The following is a 24,977-nucleotide window of genomic DNA, read 5'->3' on the forward strand; positions in this document are numbered from 1 at the left end:
GCTAATTCTTATATATGCTTTAGGCCACAAAATTAATTGAAACGGGAACATACAAAACATCTATTCCAAGCAGAGGTCCTTCTGTTAGACTGGATAATTAAACATTATAGATGGTATTTCTGGTTGCTTCTGAAGAGAGGCTAAGTCTTTTTTCTTTCTTTTTTTAAGACATCATTTTGGGCTTTTGAAGCTCGCTTACGCTAGATGTAGAAAGACTTACATTCCGTTTGCTGCCAGCGTGTGCTTGGTCTTTTTGCTTCTTCTTCTGTCTTCTTATACATACAGTACAATTCTCTTTGTTTCTCCAAGTGCCTTCTTGAGTCACACCCTTCTGGCATTTCAACACATTGTATGGTGTCTTCCAAATCAACTAACCTGTGGTGGGCTGTAGCCAAAATCAGTTGTACATCATCTGCTCAAGGATCCCACCCTCCCGCTCCCCAGGATGTTCGCTGCGGAAGACAAAATATTTTATTAAGGGCGAAAACAGGGCTAGTGTGAGGGAACTAGGGACAGCAGAGAGAGGCCGCATGGCTGGTTAAAAAGCTTATACATTTTTTAATAAGAGAAATTTGCCAGTCAACCAAATGAAAGCCGTAAATCTTTCATGTCCTCCCTTCTTTGGGGGCTGCCATTCGGGAAGTGGGGCAGCTTGTTGTGGGAGGTTTGTTTCTGCTCCTATTGTGGAGCGAAATAAAAGCAACATCAAAGGCATTTCATTTCTGGCACTTCAACCAATTGATTTGGCTTCTCTTTTGAAGGAATAATTGACCCCGGCTATGATATAATTGAAAAAAAGATAAGTGGGGGGGGGAAGCTGGGTCAGAGTCAAGAGATGGGCAGGTGGGGGGAGGAGCAAACATGGAGGAAAAAGAAAAGATGAAATACAATGCCAAAAACTTTATGGCTTGTGTTGGGAAAAATTGAAGGATGGGTTTGCACATGCCTACTCATGGTGAACGAGGCATGGGTCCAGGGACAGATCTAAAGTAGAGCCCCCTTTATCCACGGGACCAGTATCCACTGATTCAGTTATTCACAATCTGAAAATATTATAAATATTAAAATTAAAAAATCAGAAAAAATCCTATTTTTATATGTTACCAGAACTGGCCATTAGAGGAAGCCAGATAGAGTGCTATGAATACTTGCTAATGAAGAATAGATAGCATGGTGTCTTTCGCCCTCTAGTGACCAGTTTTGATGCTGCATGTGAAAATATGTTTCTCTGTTTTTGTTTTTTCCCCTTTTCCCCTGCTATAGATAGCATTCACTATTATCCACGATTTTTAGTATCCACGGGGGACTTGGAACCAATTTCCAGTGGATATGGGGGTCCTACTGTACTATAAAATCAATGAAGCTTAATCTTCAAGGCCCCTAATCTTGGAGGGGCTCCAGAAGCAACTTTTTTTAAAAAATGTGGTGATCTGTCATGAAACAACCCCGTATTATACTTCTTTATTTTACAGTAGTCTCTTTTTTTTACTTCCGATACCTATTTACACACTTGTTCAACTTATTCTTTTGATTCCTCCTCTGACAAGGAAGCAGTACATGCATATAGGTGCTCCTTTTTAGCAGGTTAATGCAGTTGAGAGACCTGGTGGTGAAGGATGCTTGAGCAGCTGCTCACAGAAAGGTGTTCCTTTGCCCACCAGCAAACCCATCTTGGTGGTTGCTCCCAGGATATAGAATTCCTCGGGCTCTCTGCATCCTTCTTCTTCTGACATACAAAAATTTGATCACTACACACAAAAGACTAGCTAACGACACCCATCAATCACAGTGACAGATAATCTCTCCTTCTTATCACAACAATACTCCCACAACATAAACACACTGATCACCATAAACACACATCTCCTGAAAAGGACAAAGCTGATCCAACAGCTAGAAATACTCAATTCCCAAACAAACTGCACCAGAGCACAGAGTTATAGCTCCTGTCCTCTGAAGATGCCGGCCACAGAGACGGGCGAAACGTTAGGAAGAACAACCTTGAGAACACGGCCAAAGAGCCCAAAAAACCCACAACAACCATCAGACAAAAACCTGTTTACTCAAAGTAGCCCTTTGCTGAGACATGGGTCTTTAGATTGGCTTTATCTTTTTTATGTGTTTTCAAAGTGCTTTCAACAGGACTGTATTTTAACATTACTGCTTAATTCTTTTGTAACATTGTACATGTTAATGTTTGTTTTTAACCTCCTTCTAATCTTGTGGGATGCCTTGCATCCCAGTTTTGGGATAAAGGAGGAATATACTGTAAATCAAATTGATGCATATAAATAGGCCACACTTGATGAACAGAAATAAAAGGGTGGAGCTTTTATGCCGACCTAATGTCAGAAGCAGGGGAGAGATGGCAGAGAATATTTTCACTTTCTTTTTGCCAACTGAGGAAGGAATTTATGAAAATGCAAACATTTCATAATTCTCAGGGTGGGGAGAAAGAAAAATGTATGTGCAGGAAGATGCTGCTGAATAATTTCCAAGTTCTTTCCACTGAATGTATGAAGAAGATAACAGCGTTATGGAAAGTTCTTACGGAACAATGACTTGTGTGATCCATTCCCATTCATATCCCGGCCAGAATCTCTGAGCATTTTCCACATGGTCAGTTTGTGCCTTTGTTGAAAGCTGCGTCATCAATTGATAAGAGAACATTGGTGAACTACTTCAACAAAACAGAATGAATGTCCCACCATTATAAATCCTTAGTATTTCAAGAACATTCATATAGAATTGAAACGGCGTGTCTTCTCAGCAGCTGTTTGGAGGCTAGTTGCAATGAAGCTTGTTTTATCAGATGGTTGGAACCAAAGATGAGCCTGTGTCCTGAGTATACTCCTGTACTGCAGTGAGTCCTGGACTCTTTGTGCACGGCAGGAGAGGAAGCTGAACATCTTCCATATGCGTTGCCTCCGACGGATTTTTGGTATCACCTGGCAGGACAAAGTTCCAAATAGATAGATGTATACATTACTGAAACAGCACTGTCTACTTTGGCTTGGGCACATTGTGAGAATGGCTGATGGTTGGATTCCAAAGGATCTCCTGTATGGAGAATTAGTGCAGGGAAATTGCCCCAGAGGGAGACCACAGCTGTGATACAAGGATATCTGCAAGTGAGATCTGAAGGCCTTAGGAATAGACCTCAACAGATGGGAAACCCTGACATCTGAGCGGTCAGGCGTTGCATCATGGCCTCTCCCAATTTGAAGAGACCCTTGTCCAGCAGGCCAAGTCAAAGAGGCAGTCCCGAAACCAGCAAAATCAGGGAGCTGGACAGGGGACAGATTGTATTTGTCTTCAGTGTGGAAGGGATTGTCACTCTTGAATTGGCCTTCTCAGCCACACTAGACTCTGTTCCAAGTCCTCCATACCATAGTCTCTCAAGACTGAAGGATGCCTAATGAAAATGGAACCAAAGATAGGCAGCCTTGCCATGTAAATATTTGGAGCGTCATGTTTCATAGTCCTTTACCACTGACAATGCTAGGGAAAGGCTTGTGGAGTTGTGTCCCCAGACAGGTGGAAGCGTAGCTCAGGGCATTAATCTAAGCTTCCGTCTTTTCATGAAACAAGCCCTCTCTCACAGCTCAGCAGAAAGTTTGCTGGGTTGATGGGAACCCGCAAGAATGAGCAAGTTCTCTCTCAAGACAGGAGATCCAGTCAAGCACCGGTGCTTCCAAAGTCTTGAAGGAACTGCCCCACACGATAAGTTCCTTGTGTTCTCCAAAGGACCTTACTCATATAAAAATTAAGACTGTGAAACGTTTCTTGTAAATACAATGAGATAGCTGCTCTTATTGTGGAAGGACAAATGGATCAAGGAGGTTTATCTCTGAGAGAAGTCTTAAATACAGGCCTATACAGGGTATATTTGGGTTATCCTTCAAAGGAACTAACAGTGTTAGCAGCTCCTCCAGTTTCCATATCTACCTAGTGAGAAATGCCTTTGGATTTTTTTTACCACTGCCTTTTTCTTAACTGTTGCAATAGTTCCTTCTGCATTATACTGCTAAATTAATCTAACTGATGTAATTAGCCAGTGGGCAACAGAAACTTTGCTTTTCTCCTGCCTGATAACACCAGCCACTAAGGTGTTCCGATAGAGTGATGTTGTTTAGGGAACCATAGTATAGATGTTTAAATAATACAGTAACAAAAACGGTATTCCTTCATATTGTCAAGTTCCTTTCTCCATCTTTTCTCTTGCCTTTAGTCTCCAGCAGACCAGTGTAAGAAAATCCATGCAGGAGATGAAGTGATCCAGGTCAATCATCAAACTGTGGTGAGTCCTTTTCACCTACTATCTGTAGCCATATTTGTTTCCTGCTACTGCATAAAAGCTCTCCTTATTGGGAACATATTGCAATATATGCTTTCCATTGCCATGTTCGTTCGGAGTCGTCGTTCATGGATGCAGTTTTTGCATTGATCATCTGAAAAGAAAGTATGTCGAACCTTCGCGAATACATCAAACAAAAACATTTTTTTAAAAAAAGCCAAAAGTATTGTGGCGCCGTAAAGACTAAACGATGGGTTTCACCACAAGCTTTTATGGCTTGCAATCACTTCCTCAAGATAAATATTTTCCAAAAAGAAAAATATCTATGAACGAAATTGAATTACTCGCCCTACATAGAGCAGACCCATTCATTCAATGGTAAGCAGTATAAATCCCATTGATTCGGGATGTCTCTTTGCTAGATGGGACTAGCAACTGGATTTAGATTTAAGTGTTTTTGTAGGTTATTTTGGCTTTTCCTCTGTGTATTGGGAATATCTTGACTTTATCCAATGCTAAAAGGGCTAGTGGCTCAATTTTGATTGAGGGCAAACCCTTACTGGAAAGACATAGCATGCCGGATTGGCTCCAAACCTGGTCTTGTTTTGAGTAGACCCATGGAACTCAATAGTCATGACTATCTAGCCTTGTTCATTTCAATGTGGGTGTGTTATTTTCCATCAATTCTGAGCGGACTTAGCATGTCTCTAATATGGCTTTCAAGGAAAGTAACATATTAAAGGAATGGTTTTACCCGTTCTACCTGCCCCCTTGAGTCTTCATAGTCAAATGGAGATTCACACTCAGGTCTCCTGAGTCCTACCTAGTCCATCAATCTCTCGACTACATCACACTGGCCTACTGTAAACATAGTTAAGTTTGGACCCAACCCACTATCAAAGACACTTGCCATTTTATTGGCATTGTCAGTTTATGGTAATATTTTCCTAGTGTGGTTTTAACCAATCAGCTAGTACTGGATCTTCCTGAATGGAGGGAAGGGGCCATCGTTTATAGAACAATGGCTTTGCATTGTAGAAGCTTCAAGCCCCCCTTCATCTTGAGCTAAACAGAACTCATAGCAGATGATGGGAAACCTGCTTCCAGGCAGTGTAAATGATTTTGAACTGTACAGACAGTCTGATGCAACTTCCTTTGATCTTGCATCTTAAGGGAAAGGCCACAGTTTGCTAGCAGGATGCATACAGTTTTTAAGGCAGAAAGACCTAGTTTCAACTCCCATTATCTCTAGCTAAAATTATAGCAAGGATGGGAAGGATGTCAGCCTGCCAGAGTCCTGGAGAGACAGTGATAAAAATAATAGACATAGAGATGAGATTTTCAGATTTCTGGACCACAAATGATTCCCCATTCTGGGAGTTCTCTTGGAGAGACACAAATATGTGGCTTAAGTTGAAAGAAAGACCTTAAATTGAAGGTTATGAAGCTCAGCTAGACCTAGCTCCATCTAGCTTCCTGTTCAGAAATAACATTCCTAGCAATCATTGGGGCAGGAACAGGAAGCTTGGGTCAAGCAAGGCCTAGCTAAATCTCAAAGTTGGTTGTTGTGGGTTTTTCGGGCTCATTGGCCGTGTTCTGAAGGTTGTTCTTCCTAACGTTTCGCCAGTCTCTGTGGCCGGCATCTTCAGAGGACAGCAACAATGGCTTTGCATTCACACCAGAATCAAAGAACATGAGAGGCACTGCAGACTAAAACAACCAGAAAAATCTGCAGTAGCTGAACATGCCCTGAAACAAACTGGACATGAAATTCTATTCCAAAATACTGAAATACTGGACAACACCAGCAATCATTACGTCAGACTGCACCGGGAAGCCATTAAAATCCACAAGCACCAGCAAAACTTCAACAAAAAAGAGGAAAGTGTGAAGCTCAGCAAAACTTGGCTCCCAGCTCTCGAAAATACAGCGTGCAAAAGGTCAACGAACTCTACCCAGCCACAAGGACAGGGGATCACTACATTTGAAAGACCAGCTAATGACACCCATTAACCACAGGAAAAGATAATCTCTTCTCCTTAGCACAATACACCCACAACAATACACACTAATCACCCATCTACAGAAAAAGACAAAAGCCTATCTTACAGCCATAAATACTGCACTCCCAAAACCAACTACACCAGAGCACAGAGTGCTGTCCTTTGAAGATGCCAGCCATGGAGACTGGTGAAACATTAGGAAGAACAACCTTTAGAACACAGCAAAACAGGCCGAAAAACCCACAACAACCATTAGATCCCGGCCGTGAAAGCCTTCGCGAATATATTAAATCTCAAAGTCTTTCCAGTTTAGACTGTTTCTCCCAGGTGAGCCACATTTAGGTGTCTATAAGCTGCATGTCAGTCAGGTAGAATGCATAGAATGAGAAATTGTGGGATATCTAGTTTAAGAACTCTGAAAATCCAATTCCTAGTAAGCCAGATGGACATGTGATCTTATGCGCAGACTTTCTACATTCCTAAATTACGGTATGTATCCAGGAGAATTCAGATTTTCCCCCTATGAGCATGGGGAGAGTGGCTGACATGCAGCTTGGAACAATATGAGTGTGAAAGCGACCCATATCTTGCAACTAGTTATGTGAAAAATCTGTCAGCCATGCCTTTGATATGTTTTTCAGAATTCTTTGATATGTTTTTCAGAATTTTTCAGAATCCTGCTGTGGTTTTATATCTGGTTATGAGACTTTTTTTAAAAAAAAGTGATGCATGGAAATTTATGCATATTTTGTGGGATTTGCTGCCCCACTTCTATTTTTCAAGTATATGCATTTCTCTGTATTTTTCCACTGAATGAAGCATGTTTGTATTTGGTTTTCAAATGTCCATTTTCTTAGTTGTTTGTATTTTTAAAATGGTTTGTGTACAATTTGTGTTAGTCAGCAAAACAGCGTATTTGTGACAGATATTCCTGATTCCAACTTTTAAAAATACGAGAAGATGACAAAACAAAAGCAAATGAGAGGCGGTTTCTGAAGAACTTGAAGTACAGCAGGGCCAATATAGGTGCTTGGATGCCAATTATGTTACACTGGGGACTTGGAATTTCTTCTCCTTCCTTTTATTTTTGACCAAGCAACCTTAACTTTGTCTCCAAACAAGTTCTGCCCTTTTAATTAAGGATCCATTCAATACACCAATTTCTAATTAGTTTAACTCCAATGCTTACTTGGGTAGGTAGAAACGGTCTGTACAAAAGAAAAAAAAATGTTTCAAAGCCTTTTGTTCAACATTAGTTTTTAGGAGTTCAAGAGCAGCTTTGCTAATTACGTCTCCATCAACTGTGGGGAAGTGCATTAATTGTAAATTAGAATACTTAGGATGGCTTCTCAGACATGGCAGTACCTTTTGTAACTGGCCACATGGCTATTAACAGATCTCTTCATGCTATTGTTTAAAAAGGTGTGTGTGTGTGTGTGTGTGTGTGTGTGTGTGTGTGTGTGTGCGCGTGCGCGTGCGTGTGCGTGTGCGTGTGCGTGCGTGCGTGTGTGCATTTCATTCTAATTCTTGGTGCAATACGATCATTTCCACACTACTTAAAATGGAGTGAAAGGAAGCACCTTACACAGGCAAGGAGAGCGGACATCCCACAGATATTCTCTTTACAATACTGGACCCTTTTGAGTCAGGTGTGAGAAGTAAGAGGATCAATCAAATGTTTCAGCCTGTAGGGTAGAGGTGGGCAATTAATTTCTATAGAGGGGGCCACATGAAAAATCTGAACTGCGTTTGGGGGCTGAACCAACTTTACTTAAAAATAAAATGAAACAGTGATGTTAGGAATGTTTTTATTTTAAACTTGTTAATCTTCACAAATACTAAAGAGGGTTTTTTTGCAGTATTTTAAAGATAAGCAACTGATCAACTTTAGACAAAAAGCTATAAATGGTTTTGATGTCTGGCGGGCCAGACAGGAGCGGCTTGCAGAGCCGTATGCGGTCCTCGGGCCGCACTTTGCCCAGATCTGCTGTAGGGTATTTTATCCAGTAAGAGTGACAGGAGTAAGAGGTAAAGCATTTGATCTCAGTTTTTTTAACAGACAAAAGTAGCAACAAGTGGGGGGGGGCTGTCTAAGACGTCTAAGCTTAAATGAGTGGTGGAGGGAGTTCATATGACCTTCCCAGACCTTTTTTTAAAAAAAAAAAATCGAGATAGTCGTCTTGCGCCCTCTAGTGCCCATTAAAAAAAGCAGTGAGGGAACCAGGGTGCTGGGGGGCCCCCAAATTGGGGAAATTATTGCCCCCCCGTGTTCTATGAGTCACGTGTTTCTGAGCAATTTTTAAAAAATATATTTATTTCCAGGGGAACAGAACCTTTGAGACCCAGAGGTGCTGAAACTCTAGCCTAAGCAGCTCCGTACTATTGCACCTTAACAGGATCTCTTATTGATCCTTCCCAGAGTGCAGAACACATCATAATGGGCTCAAGTTATAGGAAGCCAGATTTTGGCTAAATATCGGGGGGGGGGGAAGAACTCATGATTCTTAGAGTAGGATGACCATGGAACCCATCATCTCGAGAGTTGGCAAGTGCTTCGACACTGGAGGCGTCCAAGAGAAAATGGGACAACCCTCTGCAAGACGTACTTTGATTTGGATTCCTGCACTGAGTAGACCCTTCCAACAGAATTGCTCTGTGGTTCTATGAGTCTGTGATCTTACTTCCTTATGTAAGCTCCAGACCTGCAGCTCACTGTGGTCACATCTTCCTTAAGAGTATGCTTTCTATACAGTAGTGGCTGAAATCTACCATGTTTTCCCCAAAATAAGACAGGATATTATATTAATTTTTGCTCCAAAAAACACATTAGAGCTTATTTTCAGGGGATGTTTTATTTTACAGTCATTGCATCTTCTGGCTGCTGCACAAGGATGGAGGGTGGGCTTTCACTTAACTAGGGCTTATTTTTGGGGTGTTGTTGTTTAGTCGTTAAGTCGTGTCCGACTCTTCATGACCCCATGGACCAGAGCACGCCAGGCCCTCCTGCCTTCCACGGCCTCCCAGAGTTGGGTCAAATCCATCTTCGTAGCTTCAATGACACTGTCCATCCATCTCGTCCTCTGCCGTCCCCTTCTCCTCTTGCCCTCACACTTTCCCAACATCAGGGTCTTTTCCAGGGAGTCTTCTCTTCTCATGAGAGGGCCAAAGTATTGGAGCCTCAGCTTCAGGATCTGTCCTTTCAGTGAGCACTCAGGGTTGATTTCCTTTACAATTGATAAGTTTGTTCTCTTTGCAGTCCAGGGGACTCTCAAGAATATCCTCCAAAACTGCAGCACCATTTTTGGGGGTATGGCTTATATTACAAGCATCCTGAAAAATCATACCAGGACTTATTTTCAGATTAGGTCTTATTTTGAGGAAAACAGAGAAGTAGTAAGTTGCAACTAGAGTAGGCCCATTCAGTCAGTAGCACTTACATGGGAGCTGACTCACCAGATTCCTACTGATTCAGTTGGCCTAATCTAGTTGCAACTCACTAGTGCATTTCAGCAAACATGTTAGAAAAATGGATGATCCCTCACCACTTCTTTTCCATGGTTTAGACCAGGTAAGTCCCACCATCATAGAGGTTTCCCTCCCCTATGAATTCATTGCACAGATTCTGCCATTCCTTCATCTTGAAATATTTTTTAATCTTTAGTGTTAGATTGTGCCAATAGGAAGATAACTCTTGGTAGAACATTTATTTTAATTCTAAAGATTCCCCGTCTTTTTATGCCAGACTGAATGTGTTGCTTTAACGTCTTATGATTCCTGTGATTAAATATGACTATTTCATTAGCATCCTCTGTTGGCCATATTCCCAAATATTTCAAGAATTTCTTGATGGCATTTCCCAAAAAAAAACAACACTGATTTCTGTGTATACAGCTTTGTGATTTGTATTTATTTATATACATAGCTTTCAGCTGCTCTGTAGAACAGATTTCCTTGAGAAAACAGAAGCATTAAATAAAAAGTAAGTGGAAGCTTGAAGGAAAGAAAGAGGTTGATGGAACAGTTGTGGTTAAGCTTAAAAGGACGTCTGGAGGAAAAAATGAAATGCCAGTGTGTGACTTTCAAAGGAGGTGAGGAAGCTGATATTTTATTATTATTATTATTACCTTCTTGCGCCAATTTGTGGCTTCACTGCCAAGGGAATGAGATTACACGCTTGACCAGTTTGGTAGGAGGAAAATGAATGAGACTCCTGTCCGCCATTTTCCGTTCCCTCCATTTGCAGACCTGCTCCTTTAATGGAAACTTGTATCAAGCACCAGCACAAATCAATAACATCCTTATAATCATAATTATTCCAGTGAGTAAAATAGATGGCCTTACTGACCATTCTTTAATGGATTCCTATATTGAAAAATATAGCAATACTTTTAAAAATGTGTACTGGTGTGTGGGTTTTTTTTAGTGTCCCAAATTTCTGACAGGAATTGTATTTCTAATATATGAAGATGGAATAGGTTAGCAGTCCATACTGCAGATGTTAAGACTGAGGCAAAAAGTGATAGTAGCTTCACAAAGGGGACCATCCTTTGTGGAGAACGCACACTGCCGAACAGATGGCACGATCATTTCGCCCCGTGAAAGTAAAGCTTATGGTCAATACGTTTTAATTTTATTTTTTTGCATGAAGCTCTATTCTCATCTCATTATTTACAAGCAAGCTCAGGACCGCCGTTGATGAAGTGTTTTCAGGGCCCATCACTCCAAAGTCATAGTTCCTGCAGGTACTGAATATACCACAGCTGAGCTTCTTTCCTTTCCTAGTCTCCTATCCGGCAGTTTACAGTGGTGCCTCACTTAACGACGTTAATTCGTTCCAGCGAAATTGCTGTAGAGCGAAAATGTCCTAAAGCGAAATAAAACAGCCCATTGAAATGCACTGAAAACCATTCAATGTGTTCCAGTGGGCTGAAAACTCACCATCCAGCGAAGATCCTCCATAGGGGCGGCCATTTTCAGTTCCTGTGCAGTGAGGAATCCGTCCCTAAGCACAGTGGGGAGCCATTTTCTTCAGCCGGTAGCCATTTTGAAACCCGACAATCAGCTGTTTTTGATCGTCGTAAAGCGAAAATCGGTTCCCGAAGCAAGCAACTGATCATCGTTAAATGAAAAAAAATTCAAACCATTGTTTTGCGATCACAAAAGCGATCGCAAAAACCTCACTGTCAAGCAGATTTGTCATTAAACGGGGTAATCTTAAAGCGAGGCACTACTGTATGTCCTGCTATAGCTCAGTTGATCTTAATTTTGGTCCAACCCCTAGAAAGCCAGCACTGTCCTTTCATCTCCTCCTTCCTGTCTCTGTCTTGGTGAAGGCATCACCTTCTTTTCTGTCTCTTTTTCTCCACTGTTATTCAGACTAGTAGAGAGAAAAAAGTATATATAAGGTGTCTGTGGGCATTTGTAGTGATGTTTAAAAGAAGAGCTCTTTTTAACTTCTCTACAACTGGTTTCTTAACGGGTGGAGCTGTTCATGGTGCTGATCAAATTTAATAGGCAAGAAACAGAAAAGAGAAGTTGCTCCATTCTAAAGGGATTCCCAGTGTGGTGTCATGGATAGAGTGGATGGAGCAGGATTCAAGAGGCATGGATTCAAATCTCCACTTGGCCATGGAATCTCTCTGGGGGAGTGGAACGCCTTAAATAACCCAATATAAATGCAGGAACCGGTGATCCTTTTATTGCACCATTAAGAAAATAAAACAAAAAATAAGGAGAGCTTTCAATAATAATTCATCTTCCTCAGGTTGGGCATCATCTTGTGGGGAGTTCCAAAACCATATGCTTTTATTAAAGTCCCAAATGCTCATGGCCTTACCGTGAAAACTCTATTAGGATCACTACGTACAAGTCGGTTCCGACTTGACAGCACAGAATGCACACAAAGGTTTAAGAGGGTTTTATATCAACCCAAATTCTATCGCACAGCTGTGACAGCAGAAGAGAGATGGCATCACTCAAAGCAGCAAATTGTCACTGATGAACAATTCCCTGCTGAGATTCCTGGCCATGCCCCAAGCCAGCGGACTGATGCATAATGAGGAATCCATCCAGGGACTGATTCATTTCTGGCAATTTGCTATGACGAGTTACCCCACTTACCTGCTGGTGGTATTATCTACACAACAAGATTTTGGCCATTGGGGGAAAAAAAGAAATATGTGTAAGTTGGAATGGGGAACAAATCCTATCTCAACCCAATCCGATCTCTATTAAAAGAGGTTGTGTCTTTCCAGTCTTAGAGGTTCAATGCAAGTGGCGTTCCTTTAAGGTCCTTGATTAGCTCTTCCGGGCTTGAGCGATCCAAATCTCTTGCCTCTGCTTTCCTGGAGAAGCCTTATTTCTAGTCCCATCAAAACACATTTTTCTTTAAAAATAAAAATAAAAAAAATCTTACTAGTTTATTGGGCCAATATTGTATTACTCGCTTTCATAAGCTTTTGGACTTCAGCCTTTCTTTCTTCAGTTCCAGACTTATCGTTTTCTACCCATTAATCAAACCAAGACCTGACAACGTTTATCTCTCTCCTGAGCAAACATGCTGGATTTCATTTCCACCAATCTACTTTACTCTGGTTTCTCTTCTTATGATGGCAGCAGTTTTTCTTCCACTGCTTTCTACACTTTTCAGCCTAGGACCCATTGGGTAGGCACGGGAAGCTTCATTAACTAGACTGCTATCTTTGGGAGGAACTTGATGACTTCCTTTTCTGGATTCAGGAATGATCAATGGTTATGTCTAGTCTGCACTTGGAAGTAAACTGATCAGCTTTGTAATTTCTGAACAAACAAGCACTTGTTTTATTACCGACATGGGTGCAGAAGTGTGTTGTTGTCGTTGTTTAGTCGTTAAGTTGTATCTGACTCTTTGTGACCACATGGACCAGAGCATGCCAGGCCCTCCTGTCTTCCACTGCCTCCCGGAGTTGGGTCCTTATGACAAAACATATAAAATTGTATGTGCCTAATTCAGTGTTAGTCTTGGTGCAAAACCCTTGAAATAAACAGGGCTTTTAAAATTGCCACCCATGTAATTCCCACTTCTTTGAATGGATCTCTTCTAGTTGAGAGCAGCACTAAATTTAGCCATTTGTGTTGTGATGAAATGCACGTAGCAAGCGAACAAATTTCATGCAGAATTTAATTGCAGGTACTGAGGATATAGGACGGAATGGACTTAAATGAATGAACATGTGCAAAAATGACAGGGCCAAACATGTGTGATATAGTTCTCTCTCTACCCTTTGGTGTTCTTTCTTCTCTCTAAATTCATATCTGGTTTTTTTTTTTAAATAGACATGAGTCATAATCTGAACATTCAGCCAGTTTTGAGTACAAAGGGCAAAATGTGTAAAGGGAGAACCATATCATGGAAGAAGCATGATACCCAGTGTGGTATGGTGGGTAGAGTGATGGACTAGGACTCTGAAGAACTGGGTTCAAATCCCTGATTTTGCCATGAAAACTCACCAGGGGAGTGGAACTGGTAGATCCGCTCCTTAAATACCTCACCTACCTTGAAAGCCTTTTTTTGAGTCATTGTAAGTCAGTTCAGAACTTCACAGCACAGAACAGACAGACACACAAGTGACCGCTTAAGTTCAGTCTTTTGGCTCAGTCTCAGCAATCACACACGCTAGGACCTAAAAGGAACAAATCTGCCTGCACCAACGCCCCCCCTCCAAAAAAAACACAAACCCCGTAGCCACTGAGAGGGACCCAAAAAGGGGCTGGTAGGCATCAGGGGTGTGTCAGTTTGTGATGGCACATGCATCCTGTGGTCAAGAGGAAACGGAGCTAACCGGCCTGCCCAATTCATTCATTCATTCATTCATTCATTCATTCATTCATTCATTCATTCATTCATTCATTAAATTTATACCCCACCCATCTAAGCCGAAGTCTACTCTGGGCAGCAACCCAGACCAAGCTGCAGGACCCATGCCCTTCCGGTTGCGTCCTAGCTCAATTTAATTCAGGAGAATACTGTATCCATTTGAGTCAGCAGTTCACGGAGTCGGATCAAAACATATCCGTGTAGAATTAGCTCTTTGAGAAGAACCTTTCTCTCTCCTTCTCCTCCTCTTCCTTTCTTATTTCTGCCAGCTCTTCCCTTCGCAGAGCAGCACCTAGCTAAGTTCCCAGAAGCCTCTGTAAAAATAAAATTGAACACCCACCCACCCACCCCCGAAAAAAAGGTGAAGAAACGAACTGGGCTTCCTTTGACAATTTGTTGTGACAGGCCAGTTACAGATTGACTACGGCCTCACAGCTCTTTCCCTTGGGGCAGATATTGGCAGCAGTTGGCAGACTGATCCCAAAACTGCTTTCACACATTCACTCTCTCCAGATTATGCAAGGAAGCTCTCAGATGAAGTGTAGAGCTGGGAAGGAGCTGTGCAGAAGACTAGCAATAGGCCTGAGGCAAATTTGAGTACTTCATCCTGGATGCTGCATCCTTCTTGCCATCCTAGAAGCTCCTCCTTTTTCTCCTCCTCCTCCTCCTCCTCCTCCTCCTCCTCTTCTTCTTCAGTAAAATGGCTTTTACTGCTAATTGGATGCCTGTTGGCGACACCAAGCTTCCACTTGGCTTGCTATCATTACTGTGGGATCTATGAGGTCCCCTGATTCTTCAGGTTCCATGGCTGTCAAATTGTTTTGGAGTGTTCCCTTTGAGCAGTGGTTCCCATCTTCAGGTCCCCAAATATTCTTGAAGTCTTCACCACTAATGGTTCTGGCCAGGATTTCTAGGACCAAGAATATCTGAGGAACCCCAGTTGGGAACTTCTGCCTTGGAGATTCCATCCAATTGCTCGACCTCACAAGGTCCTCCTTCCTAATGGGTCCCATGGCCAAGTTGTCCTAAACCACTAGGAGCTAAGGTAAAGTAAAGGTTCCCTTTGACAATTTTTTGTCCAGTTGTGTTCGACTCTAGGGGGCGGTGCTCATCCCCGTTTCCAAGCCATAGAGCCAGCGTTTTGTCCGAAGACAATCTTCCATGGTCACATGGCCAGTGCGACTTAGACACGGAACGCTGTTACCTTCCCACCGAGGTGGTCCCTATTTATCTACTCGCATTTGCATGCTTTCGAACCGCTAGGTTGGCGGGAGCTGGGACAAGCGACGGGCGCTCATTCCGTCAGGTGGATTCGATCTTACGACTGCTGGTCTTCTGACCCTGCAGCACAGAGGCTTCTGCGGTTTAGCCCACAGCGCCACCACGTCCCAAATGAAAAGTTTCCAGAGAAATCACTTCCACTGTTAAACACTAATGGATGCCCTGTTATTGGTGGTAACTCCAGTTTTCTTTTGCCTGTTGGGAAGCCCAGTCTACCATGATGTAATCTTTCTATTTTTGATCACATCCAACATTCCAGCAATGGCACTGATAATGTTCTAAGAGCTTTCCATCTTAGCCCACTGACATTCAGGGTAGGCTTGCTCTCAATTGCCTATATTCTTAGTATTTTAATGGTTCCCTCATTAAGGTTTCTCCTCAGTGCAATTTATCTTCAGGACGTTAATTATTCAGCAATCGTCTGCAAGAAGAAACTGGTGAAATCACTGAGGCTCTGGGATGTTAACATTTTACATCCAGCTTTAAAATTGCAGCTGGTTCCCCATGACATGATTAAACGTTAAGAAAATGAGACTTCGTTGAGAACCAGTGTAAATGAAGAGACCAAAGGAAAAGACAGCTGAGAAGTAAAACTAAGATGAATTTATACCCAAGGACAGTTTCGAGGTTAAAAGAAATCACCTCATAAACTATTTGGTTTTATGCCTTAAGGAAGAGCGGAATTCATGTGGATTGAATTAGGATTAATAATAGGGCAAGGCTAAATGTATTTACTCAAAATGAAGTTCCACTGTATTCAGTAGAGTTTACTCCATAGTAAGTATATTTAACATTGCCTTAAATTTAGCATTAAAAATCTGTTTTTTAAACAAAACTCCTACAAATGTCTAAATTTCAGGAGTGAACGACATACAGACCTGCTAGAAGTGATACTGCAAATCATGATGTACAGGGAAAATTTTTTATATGTATTTCTTTGGGCAGTACCTCTTTGTTTTTGTGTTTTTGAGGACTGTTTCTTTTTTTGAGCACAAAAGGAATTGCCTCTTTGAGGTCATTTTGTTTTAATTTTTCGGTCTGAGGTCCATAAAAGCCCAAAGAACCCATAAAAACTACTCCAAAAAATGGGGGCAAAGCAAGTCCCTCACACCCCCATGGAAGCAAACAACACAGACACGGCGAGGGAAGGGAACCCACCAAATTATACACCTTTAACAGAATAAATACACAGTCAATTAACCAAATAACATTTTTTAAAAGAAGCAATCTGGTAATGTATCATTTGTGTTATTTGCTAAGGATTTTCAGCTTCTAAACCCATGGTTCCCAGCCTTTCTCAAGTTGCAATTTCCTTTTACCATAGCCAAGAAATCTGTGACTCCACTACTACTATATTTGCATAAAATTTTAATATGCCGCTGTGAAAGGTGAAGGACTACAGCACATATAAGGGACGTGGTGGCGCTGCGGGTTAAACCGCAGAAGCCTCTCTGCTGCAGGATCAGAAGACCAGAAGTCGTAAGATCGAATCCACGTGACGGAGTGAGCTCCCGTCGCTTGTCCCAGCTCCTGCCAACCTAGCCGTTCGAAAGCATGTAAAAAATGTGAGTAGGTAAATAGGTACCGCCTCGGTGGGAAGGTCACGTCGTTCCGTGTCTAAGTCGCACTGGCCACATGACCACGAAGATTGTCTATGGACAAACGCTGGCTCTACGGCTTGGAGACGGGGAGGAGCACCGCGCCCTTAGACTTGCTGGTTGGATCCTACACAGAAGCCTTCCTGTTGCAAGCCCTGTTTGTATTTAATAAGAATCATGACTGGACTAAATGTCAGGGGGAACCTTACAGCACATATAAGGTGACTCACAACCCACCAGAAAACACTTTGCAAACCTCTTGGAAGCCATGCCCCCCCAGGTTTGGAAACAGTGCTGTAAAGACAGGCAATAAGAAAGAGTAAAGGGTATAGAACCAAGTATGTGTAGTTTAACGAAGAGAAGACTGAGGGGAGACATGATAGCAGTCTTCCAAGATCTGAAGGGTTGCCACAGGGAGGAGGGCATCAATTTATTCACCCTTGTGCTTGAGGGTAGCACAAGAACTTATGGGTGGAAACTCCTCAGAGGGAGATCCAACCTGGAAATGAGGAATTTCCTGACGGTGAGAACCATGAAGCAGTGGAACAGCTTGCCCCCCAATGTTGTGGGTGCCCCATCGCTGGAGGTTATCAAGAAAAGTTTGGACAGCCATTTGTCTGGGATGGTATGAGGTCCGGGATGATTTCAGGTCTCCTGCCTTGTGCAGGGGGTTGGATTGGAAGACCTCCAAGTTCCCTTCCAACCCTATGACGGTTCTATGCTTCTATGATATTTGTCTTGCTGGTTGGATCCTGCACAGAAGCCCTCTTGTTGCAAGCCCCGTTTGTATCTAATAAGAATCATCATCATCTTAGAACCACATTGCTGGAAGGGACATTGTGGATCAGCACATCTAGCCCCCATCAGGGAGGCACAGCGGGGAATTGAACTCCCAACCTCTGTAGCCAGAGACCTCAACCACTGAGCTATCCAGCATGAAAATGGTTCTGCTGTGTGCCATATAATCACATACTGATTCTAGAGTCAATTTATCCATCTGAGAAACTTTGCACCATGGGATGGATTTGCATCTGCCAATAAAAGTTCTAATATCACCTCTGAAAATGTTCCATAGAGATTTTTTTAATAAGAAAAAGAAAAACAATGGTTGTTGTAGGTTTTTCAGGCTGTCTGGCCATGTTCTTGAGGTTTTTCTTCCTAATGTTTCACCAGTCTCTGTGGCCGGCATCTTCAGAGGACAGGAGTCAGAAATCTGTCTGTGCTCTGGTGCAGTTTGTGGGATAGTTGAGCATTTATAGCTGTGGGATCAGCTTTTGTCCTTTTCAGGAGATTGGGTGATTGGGTGATCTCCTGGAAGAAAAACCTTAAGAACATTTATTTGTTTGTTTGTTTGTTTGTTTGTTTATCTATCTATCTATCTATCTATCTATCTATCTATCTATCTATCTATCTATCTATCTATCTATCTATCTATCTATCTGTCTGTCTGTCTGTCTGTCTGTCTGTCTGTCTGTCTGTCTGTCTGTCTGTCTATTTATTTATTTATTTATTTATTTATTTATTTATTTATTTATTTATTTATTTATTTATTTATTTATTTATTCATTCATTCATTCATTCATTCATTCATTCATTCATTCATTCATTCATTCATTCATTCATACCCCGCCTATCTGGTCTACTCGACCACTCTAGGCAGCTTCCAGTACAGGATAAAACAATAAAACATGGCCAAACAGCCTGGAAAACCTGAAACAACCATTGGATCCCGGCCGTGAAAGCCTTCAGAAATACATTAAAAAGAAAAAACATTCATTTTAAATACTCAGTTTCTACATTCAGACAGTTTGCTTAACTTCCATTTCAGAACATGGTTTAAACGTTGCGTTTTACAAGACACCAAATATATTTGTATTCGTGACAACAAAGAGGGAATTTCCAATGCATGTAAGACACACCAAATGAGGAGAGCAAAGGGAAAATGTTGCTTTTTACATAACCTAAGTAACTTTGGAAACCAATTTTTCCCATGGAGGAGGGAGACCCAAAGTGTGGCCCTTGTGTGCTTGTGGAGCTTTAATTTCAGATAATGGCTATAGTATGCAATAACTTAAGAAATTCCATTTCTCTCTGTGGAGTTTCCTGTAATTCAAATAAATGACGTTTTATCTTTAATTAAACACCTTGAAGAAACTGCACCAATATTGTTCTACAGTGTGCTAACAAACCTCCCTTTCCCCCCCTCCCTTCACCCCTCATTCCCAAATTAACAGGTTCTGTTACGACAGCAAGTAGTCATTTTGTAATTATTCTGAAGCTGCTGTTCTGTAATCCTCCGGTGAAACACACTGATACTTCAGTAGAAAAGATAATTAAAAGCAATAATTCACTTTTTTCCCCCCAGAGGGTGTAAAAATTAGAACAGTACATCATCGTCTTTTACATTTTTCTTTCCTGGATTGCAGTTGATATTTATGACTATATTGCCGTATTAAAATAACAATAACAACTAAACCCAACAATCATCACCCCCTTCTGCTGAAGAGGAAGGAGCAGTGTTTAAAAGAGTCTTCCAAGCTTCTGTGTCTTCTTCAGGAGCTGCCGACAGCCTTGGTAATAAGTATATCCTACGTATAACATAATGTCAGTAACAGGACACCTGTTGTCCACTGTAGAACACACCCTTCACTGTTTCAGGACGCTGTGAGGAAGGAAAAAAAATCTTTCAAAATTCCATTATGGGATTTCTCTTTAGGTTGGCTGGCAGTTAAAGAACCTGGTGAATGCGTTGCGAGAAGACCCCAACGGTGTGATCTTAACGTTGAAGAAACGGCCTCAGAATACTCTCGTATCTGCTCCTGCCTTGCTGAAGAATGTGAGATGGAAGCCTCTAGCCCTCCAGGTAAGTTCATTTTTTTAGCAAACACCTGTTCTATGAAATACAGAGTTGAGAGGGTCTTTTTGGGGTTTTCTTTTGCCCTCCTCTCCTCATAGCAAAGATCTCCCACACAACCCTCAAGGAACAGTGGCTCACGTGAATCTCACATCACAAACTTCAGGATTTTTCCAGCTGTACTTCAATGGTTTAAAATGCAAGTTTCTTTAGCTTTGCCTTTTTTTTCCAAACCAAACACTAAATAGGTGCGACCAGAAAGAGTGTTTCAGAGTGAGTTGTTCATGTAGAGAACCAAGACAAGGTCCCTAAGCCATCTCTCGGGCGATCGTCACTTTCTTCAGCGAAGACCGAAGCATGTACTGAACTGCTGCGTTCTAGTCAAACGCATTGGGTGGGTCATATTTTAGGGGCATTCGTCTCTGGGTGAATGGAGAGTGTAAGTGAATGGATCCATTTCCATTTCTGATGAAATAAATTGCAGTGGAGATAAACGAGGATCAATTAGAACCTCGTTCAACTTTCCCATTGGGGCGGGTTTTGTTCTCCTCAAACAGCAACAACAGAAGTGTTGGCGGCCACTTAATTTAAGTTGCCATTTTGCTTTTTCTTAGAATTCCAAAGGTATTTGCTAGTTCTGAACAGTGGTGTAGGGATCATCCTCATCCTCTTAGAACTGCAGAGCTGGAAGGGACCCTATGGATTATCAAGTGTAGCCCCTGTCAGGAAGGTACAAAGGGGAATTGAACTCCCAGCCTCTCACTGTCTAGCCAGATACCAATGCAAGTCCTCACCTACCTTGCCCTTACAGATAAGGAACTATAAAACTCTTCTACTTCTGCCTTCCCTGAGAGAGCGAAGTATTTTCTGTTGCTCTTAGTGATAGAAAAGAATGCGGACAAGCATGATATAAATGTGTGTGGGGTCATATGTGCACAACTCAATCAAAAAAGCATAAATAGTGCTTTAACACAAATACTTAAATCAAGTGAAGCAAAATGGAAAAATAATATTGTGGTGGCTGCTAGGGATGCGATTTTGAGATTTCGGATGCAGTACGAATCCCATAATTCTTCGCTTGGGGAGTCCTGCCAGGCAATGTGGTTTACATGAGGGAATGGCCTCAGCTTTGAGAACGTCTTTGAGGCTGAGCTAGGCCTGACTCTGCTTCACTTCCTGCTCGGAAAGAATTCTCCCAGCTGCCACTGGGGCAGGAACAGGAAGTTTGGGCAGAGCTAGGCTAAGCTAAGCCTCCAAGACCTTTCCTCCCAGGTGAGCCACATTTAGGTGTCTGTAAGGTGTATATCGCGTAGAAGTCCCAAAATGGAGAATTATGGGATTTGTAGTCCAAGGAAACAAAAAAAATCCACATCCCTTGTGGTTGCTGCTTTGCTGCACAGACTTTGAAGAATCAGAGGCATCAAAGAATTTAGATCTTTTCGAAACAATCAAGCATTTTGCGCTTGCTGCATGTCTGCATCTGTATTCAAGGAGAAACGGTATCCGTTAGCTTTGAGAAGCTCTGGGGTGGGGCAACCAACCTTGTAGGGTCTTAGTGCTGTATGTGCAGCAGACGCTGATGTCAGAATGAAACGAGGGCTCTCTGGAACGGCACATTGCAGATACCCTGCAGTAAGCTTTTCACTGAGGGTTGTCTGCTAACTGGAGCAAAAGGTTTCCTATCGCGTGCATGTTTGCAGAGTTTAATGTGGCGAAAAAGAAGCCACTGGTTGTTCACCTCCCAGGCAAGAACAATGCTCGCTGGCCAGCACTGGCTGCTGGCAACGTTGTTTTGATCCCCATGGAATGAGCGTCAGTAGCTCCATTTTCACTGCATGTGGAGACGCCGGCCCTTCCTCCTCCACTGGACGCTGGTCCAGCAGGCAGCTTGATGGCAGTAGCCGGAGGATGCATGTTGGCAGCAACAGGGGCTCCCCAGCCCTCGAAGATACCCCACCACCACCACCACTTCTGCAGCCACCACGCTCCCCAGGCACTGAAACGGTCCGCCACCCGCCAGACATGCCGAACAAGCAAGCGACCTGTGGAAGTGGAAGGGTTCTCTCGCCTGACTGAAGCCTTATCACGCTTTAAAATGGCGCCTCGCGTGCATGATGTTAAAGCACAACAAGGTGTACGTCGTGCGACATGGCAAAAAGTCCCTTCATACTGACACCGTTCGGAGGCAGAACATGTCGTTCTGGCCAATGTTGAGAGTCTTGGAGGGAAAGCTAAAAAGCAGCCTCCTGAAAGCAGCCATCAATGTAGTTTTCTGCTGCCAGAGGGAGCAGTGAAAAATCGTCAAATAGAAGGAAAAAGCACCCTTGGCCAAGATTAATGTAAATACTAAAAGGAATGAGATTTTAATGAAACATGAAATGAGCAAGGCTTTCCGTAATAAAAACGAATGGACTTCTGAAATATCCCCTAATGACAGTCTAGTGATCACCAGAGCGACATGGGAATAACTAGAGACGGGCATGAACTGCCCGCCTTGGTGGTTCATGCCAATTTCATTGGATGTTTGGAACAGCTGTTCAGCCCTTCCCAGTCCCGCCTCCTCTGGCGGGCGCCCACTTAGAGGCAGTGGCCTGACTTCCCTGCCTTTCCTCCTCTGGGCACTGCCCTCTCAGTGGGCGCCCGTTGGAGTTCGGTGCTTCCCAGCCTGGTGAGCCAGGACTGGGAAGCACCGGACTTGCTCTCCAGTGAACCAGCACAAACCATTGAATGAGGAGTTGTTGCCCATCTCTGGTGGTAACAAGTTCTTGCACATAATTAGCTACAATAGCTAGTTATGTGTACATAATTGCCTTTCATAGGCATGAAGGTAAACCTATAATCTATTAAGAGTTGTACCACAATGATATTACTTGTTGCACCTTTTTGCATGTAAAATGGCTCATGGCTTACATGAGCTCATGTCAGCTGCAAGCAAACTCAAGACAGGAGTTGAAACATCAGACCTGGGCTCCTCAAAATGTACACAGCTCGGTTGCCTCTACGACTCAAAATACCTTCTGTTCCAACCTAAAGCTTGGAAAAGTTATTTTGAACAGTAGATTCCCAGAATGCCCCCAGCTCATGTGGGAAGTGGCCATCTTGTAAAGTAGAATTTGTAAGAGTGTCGTTCAAAAAAAAAACACACCCAAAAACAAGACAGCTTTTCCAAGCTCTGCCTGCTCTTTCTTATGCTGCTCCACCACCTACATGAGGTGGCTAGCACTGGAACAAGAGTCCTTGAGTAGACCATGTCTAGATGGGTGGCATATAAATGCAATAAATAAATAAATGAATGAATGAATCCAGCCGAGACCTTATGCATGGAGGGTCTACAGAATTTCTGCTGCCAGCTATATTCTATCCGAGTAACTTGTCCACCAAAGAAACAACACAGAAGGCCTCAAATTATCACACCTCATAGGAGACCTGTAGCTGACTGATGATTCGGTTCTACCTCATCTACTCCACCTGATACCAATTGTCTTTTCACCATGGCTGCTCCCAGGTCCCCTGATCTTTGTTTACTTGAACTCCAACCTGTCTTCGGCCAGTGGCCTTTCTGACCCATCACTGACCATGCCAGAAACAGACTCCAGTCCAGCTGCAACCTGCTGGAAATTTATGCCCTGAGTCTGACATTTTGTCCAAATGGAGAAAAACAACTATGACTCATGATGGGTGTCGTGGCTTTCATGAGGCCCTGCTTGTTTTGTTATAGTTAGGGCTAGCAGAATCTGTTTCCTCAGGAAATAGTTTATCTTCTCTCGAGCCCATTTTGGCCATCCTGGCATATCCAATAATGTCAGCTCTCCTGTGCTTCAAACACTCAGAAATCAGGATTAAATTATACGTCAGAATTTACAAATGTTCCTTTGGGCCTATAGCTCAAATTGTACATTACAGACAGGGTGTCCTTAGAGGACAGAATTCCTAAGCTACGGAAAGGCATCTGATTGTTAGAGCAGGAGGCTATTCCGCCTCCCATAAAGTGCAAATCAGCTTGCCTTGTTTTGTGATTGGCCGTCGGAGGTACGTCGGAGGCTAATGGTTTCCTGAATCACAACTCATCTTGGGTTTCAGCTCTTAATGACGTAGGAAGGGGTGGGTCATTCCTTCCCTCTTGGTCCACAACCACTGCCCCCCCCCGAATCCCCCATCCCATTTGTCAATAGGAGGTGTGGGGGTTCCCCAGTCTAACCATATTTATATGTCAGTAGGAGTGGGTTGGGTTTTCACTCTAGCCATATTTGGGTTATTGAAACATTGTAGTCGGATAGCCTCAATTTCACCACTTTTGCATTCAGGGAAAGTTCAGATTAGATTTGATGCAGGACCCACTTTGCAGCTTTCAATGCAGACTGCATGTGGTGGAATGTCCTCAGCCATACAGCTATCAAAAGTACAGGAATTATGCCCATTTCTCTATCTAACCACCCTAACTCACATAATATGTTAGACTTTTGAGCTCTGGAAAGATCTGATCATGTTTTAGATCATGTGCAGATCTATGCACATACATTGGTATTCAAGAGGAAATTGGACACCCATCGGTCAGATGAGCTTGGATTTGGATTCCTGCATTGAGCAAAGAGTTGGACTTGATGGCCTTGTAGGCCCCTTCCAACTAGGTTCTTACGTGATTTTATGATTTGAGTAGACCTCCATTCCCAGGTCACTAGAAGACAAGCTACACATTACTGACAACACTGGGAACGGGCAGCCCTACAGTATGGGTCTGTTCCCCACAGATGCATTCAAATCCATGGAGATTTGAATTCCCACATTGGGTTATTGATTGCCGCTGTGTGTATGTGTGTGGATGCTCAGGGACAATCCTGGATTGAGTCATGGCTCGTAAAGAAGGATTCAATCTGAGTCCCCTCCATGTTGACTGCCACCTGGATCAGGTCGATGCCTAGAGCTTTGAGTAAACCTAAAGACAGAAAGGGAGCTTTGTGGTATATAGACCCCAGTTTTATATCCCAGATATTTCTTCTGAAGGAAGTCTCCTGTGTTCATTGTAAGTGGTTCAAGGCAATCAGTTTACACAGTCAACAGTTACTCATCTTTTGATTTTAGCAGCATAGAT

General features: G+C 42.6%; 1 protein-coding gene across 5 annotated transcripts in view; it reads left to right on the forward strand.

Annotated features, from left to right (window-relative positions):
- The window catches only part of LOC110088228 (connector enhancer of kinase suppressor of ras 2), a 310,707-nt gene that overhangs the window by 166,035 nt on the left and 119,695 nt on the right, over positions 1-24,977 (forward strand). For 3 of the 5 annotated variants that reach the window (XM_072981474.2, XM_072981475.2, XM_072981477.2), the window contains exons 8-9: positions 4,232-4,300; positions 19,751-19,897. In XM_072981474.2, coding sequence (XP_072837575.2) covers positions 4,232-4,300; positions 19,751-19,897 — 216 coding nt within the window. The remainder of the gene's footprint in view (positions 1-4,231; positions 4,301-19,750; positions 19,898-24,977) is intronic. The other 2 variants (XM_072981476.2, XM_078380760.1) reach the window with 1 other exon arrangement.

This window comes from Pogona vitticeps, chromosome 11, assembly GCF_051106095.1.
Source record: "Pogona vitticeps strain Pit_001003342236 chromosome 11, PviZW2.1, whole genome shotgun sequence".
NCBI lineage: Eukaryota > Metazoa > Chordata > Lepidosauria > Squamata > Agamidae > Pogona > Pogona vitticeps.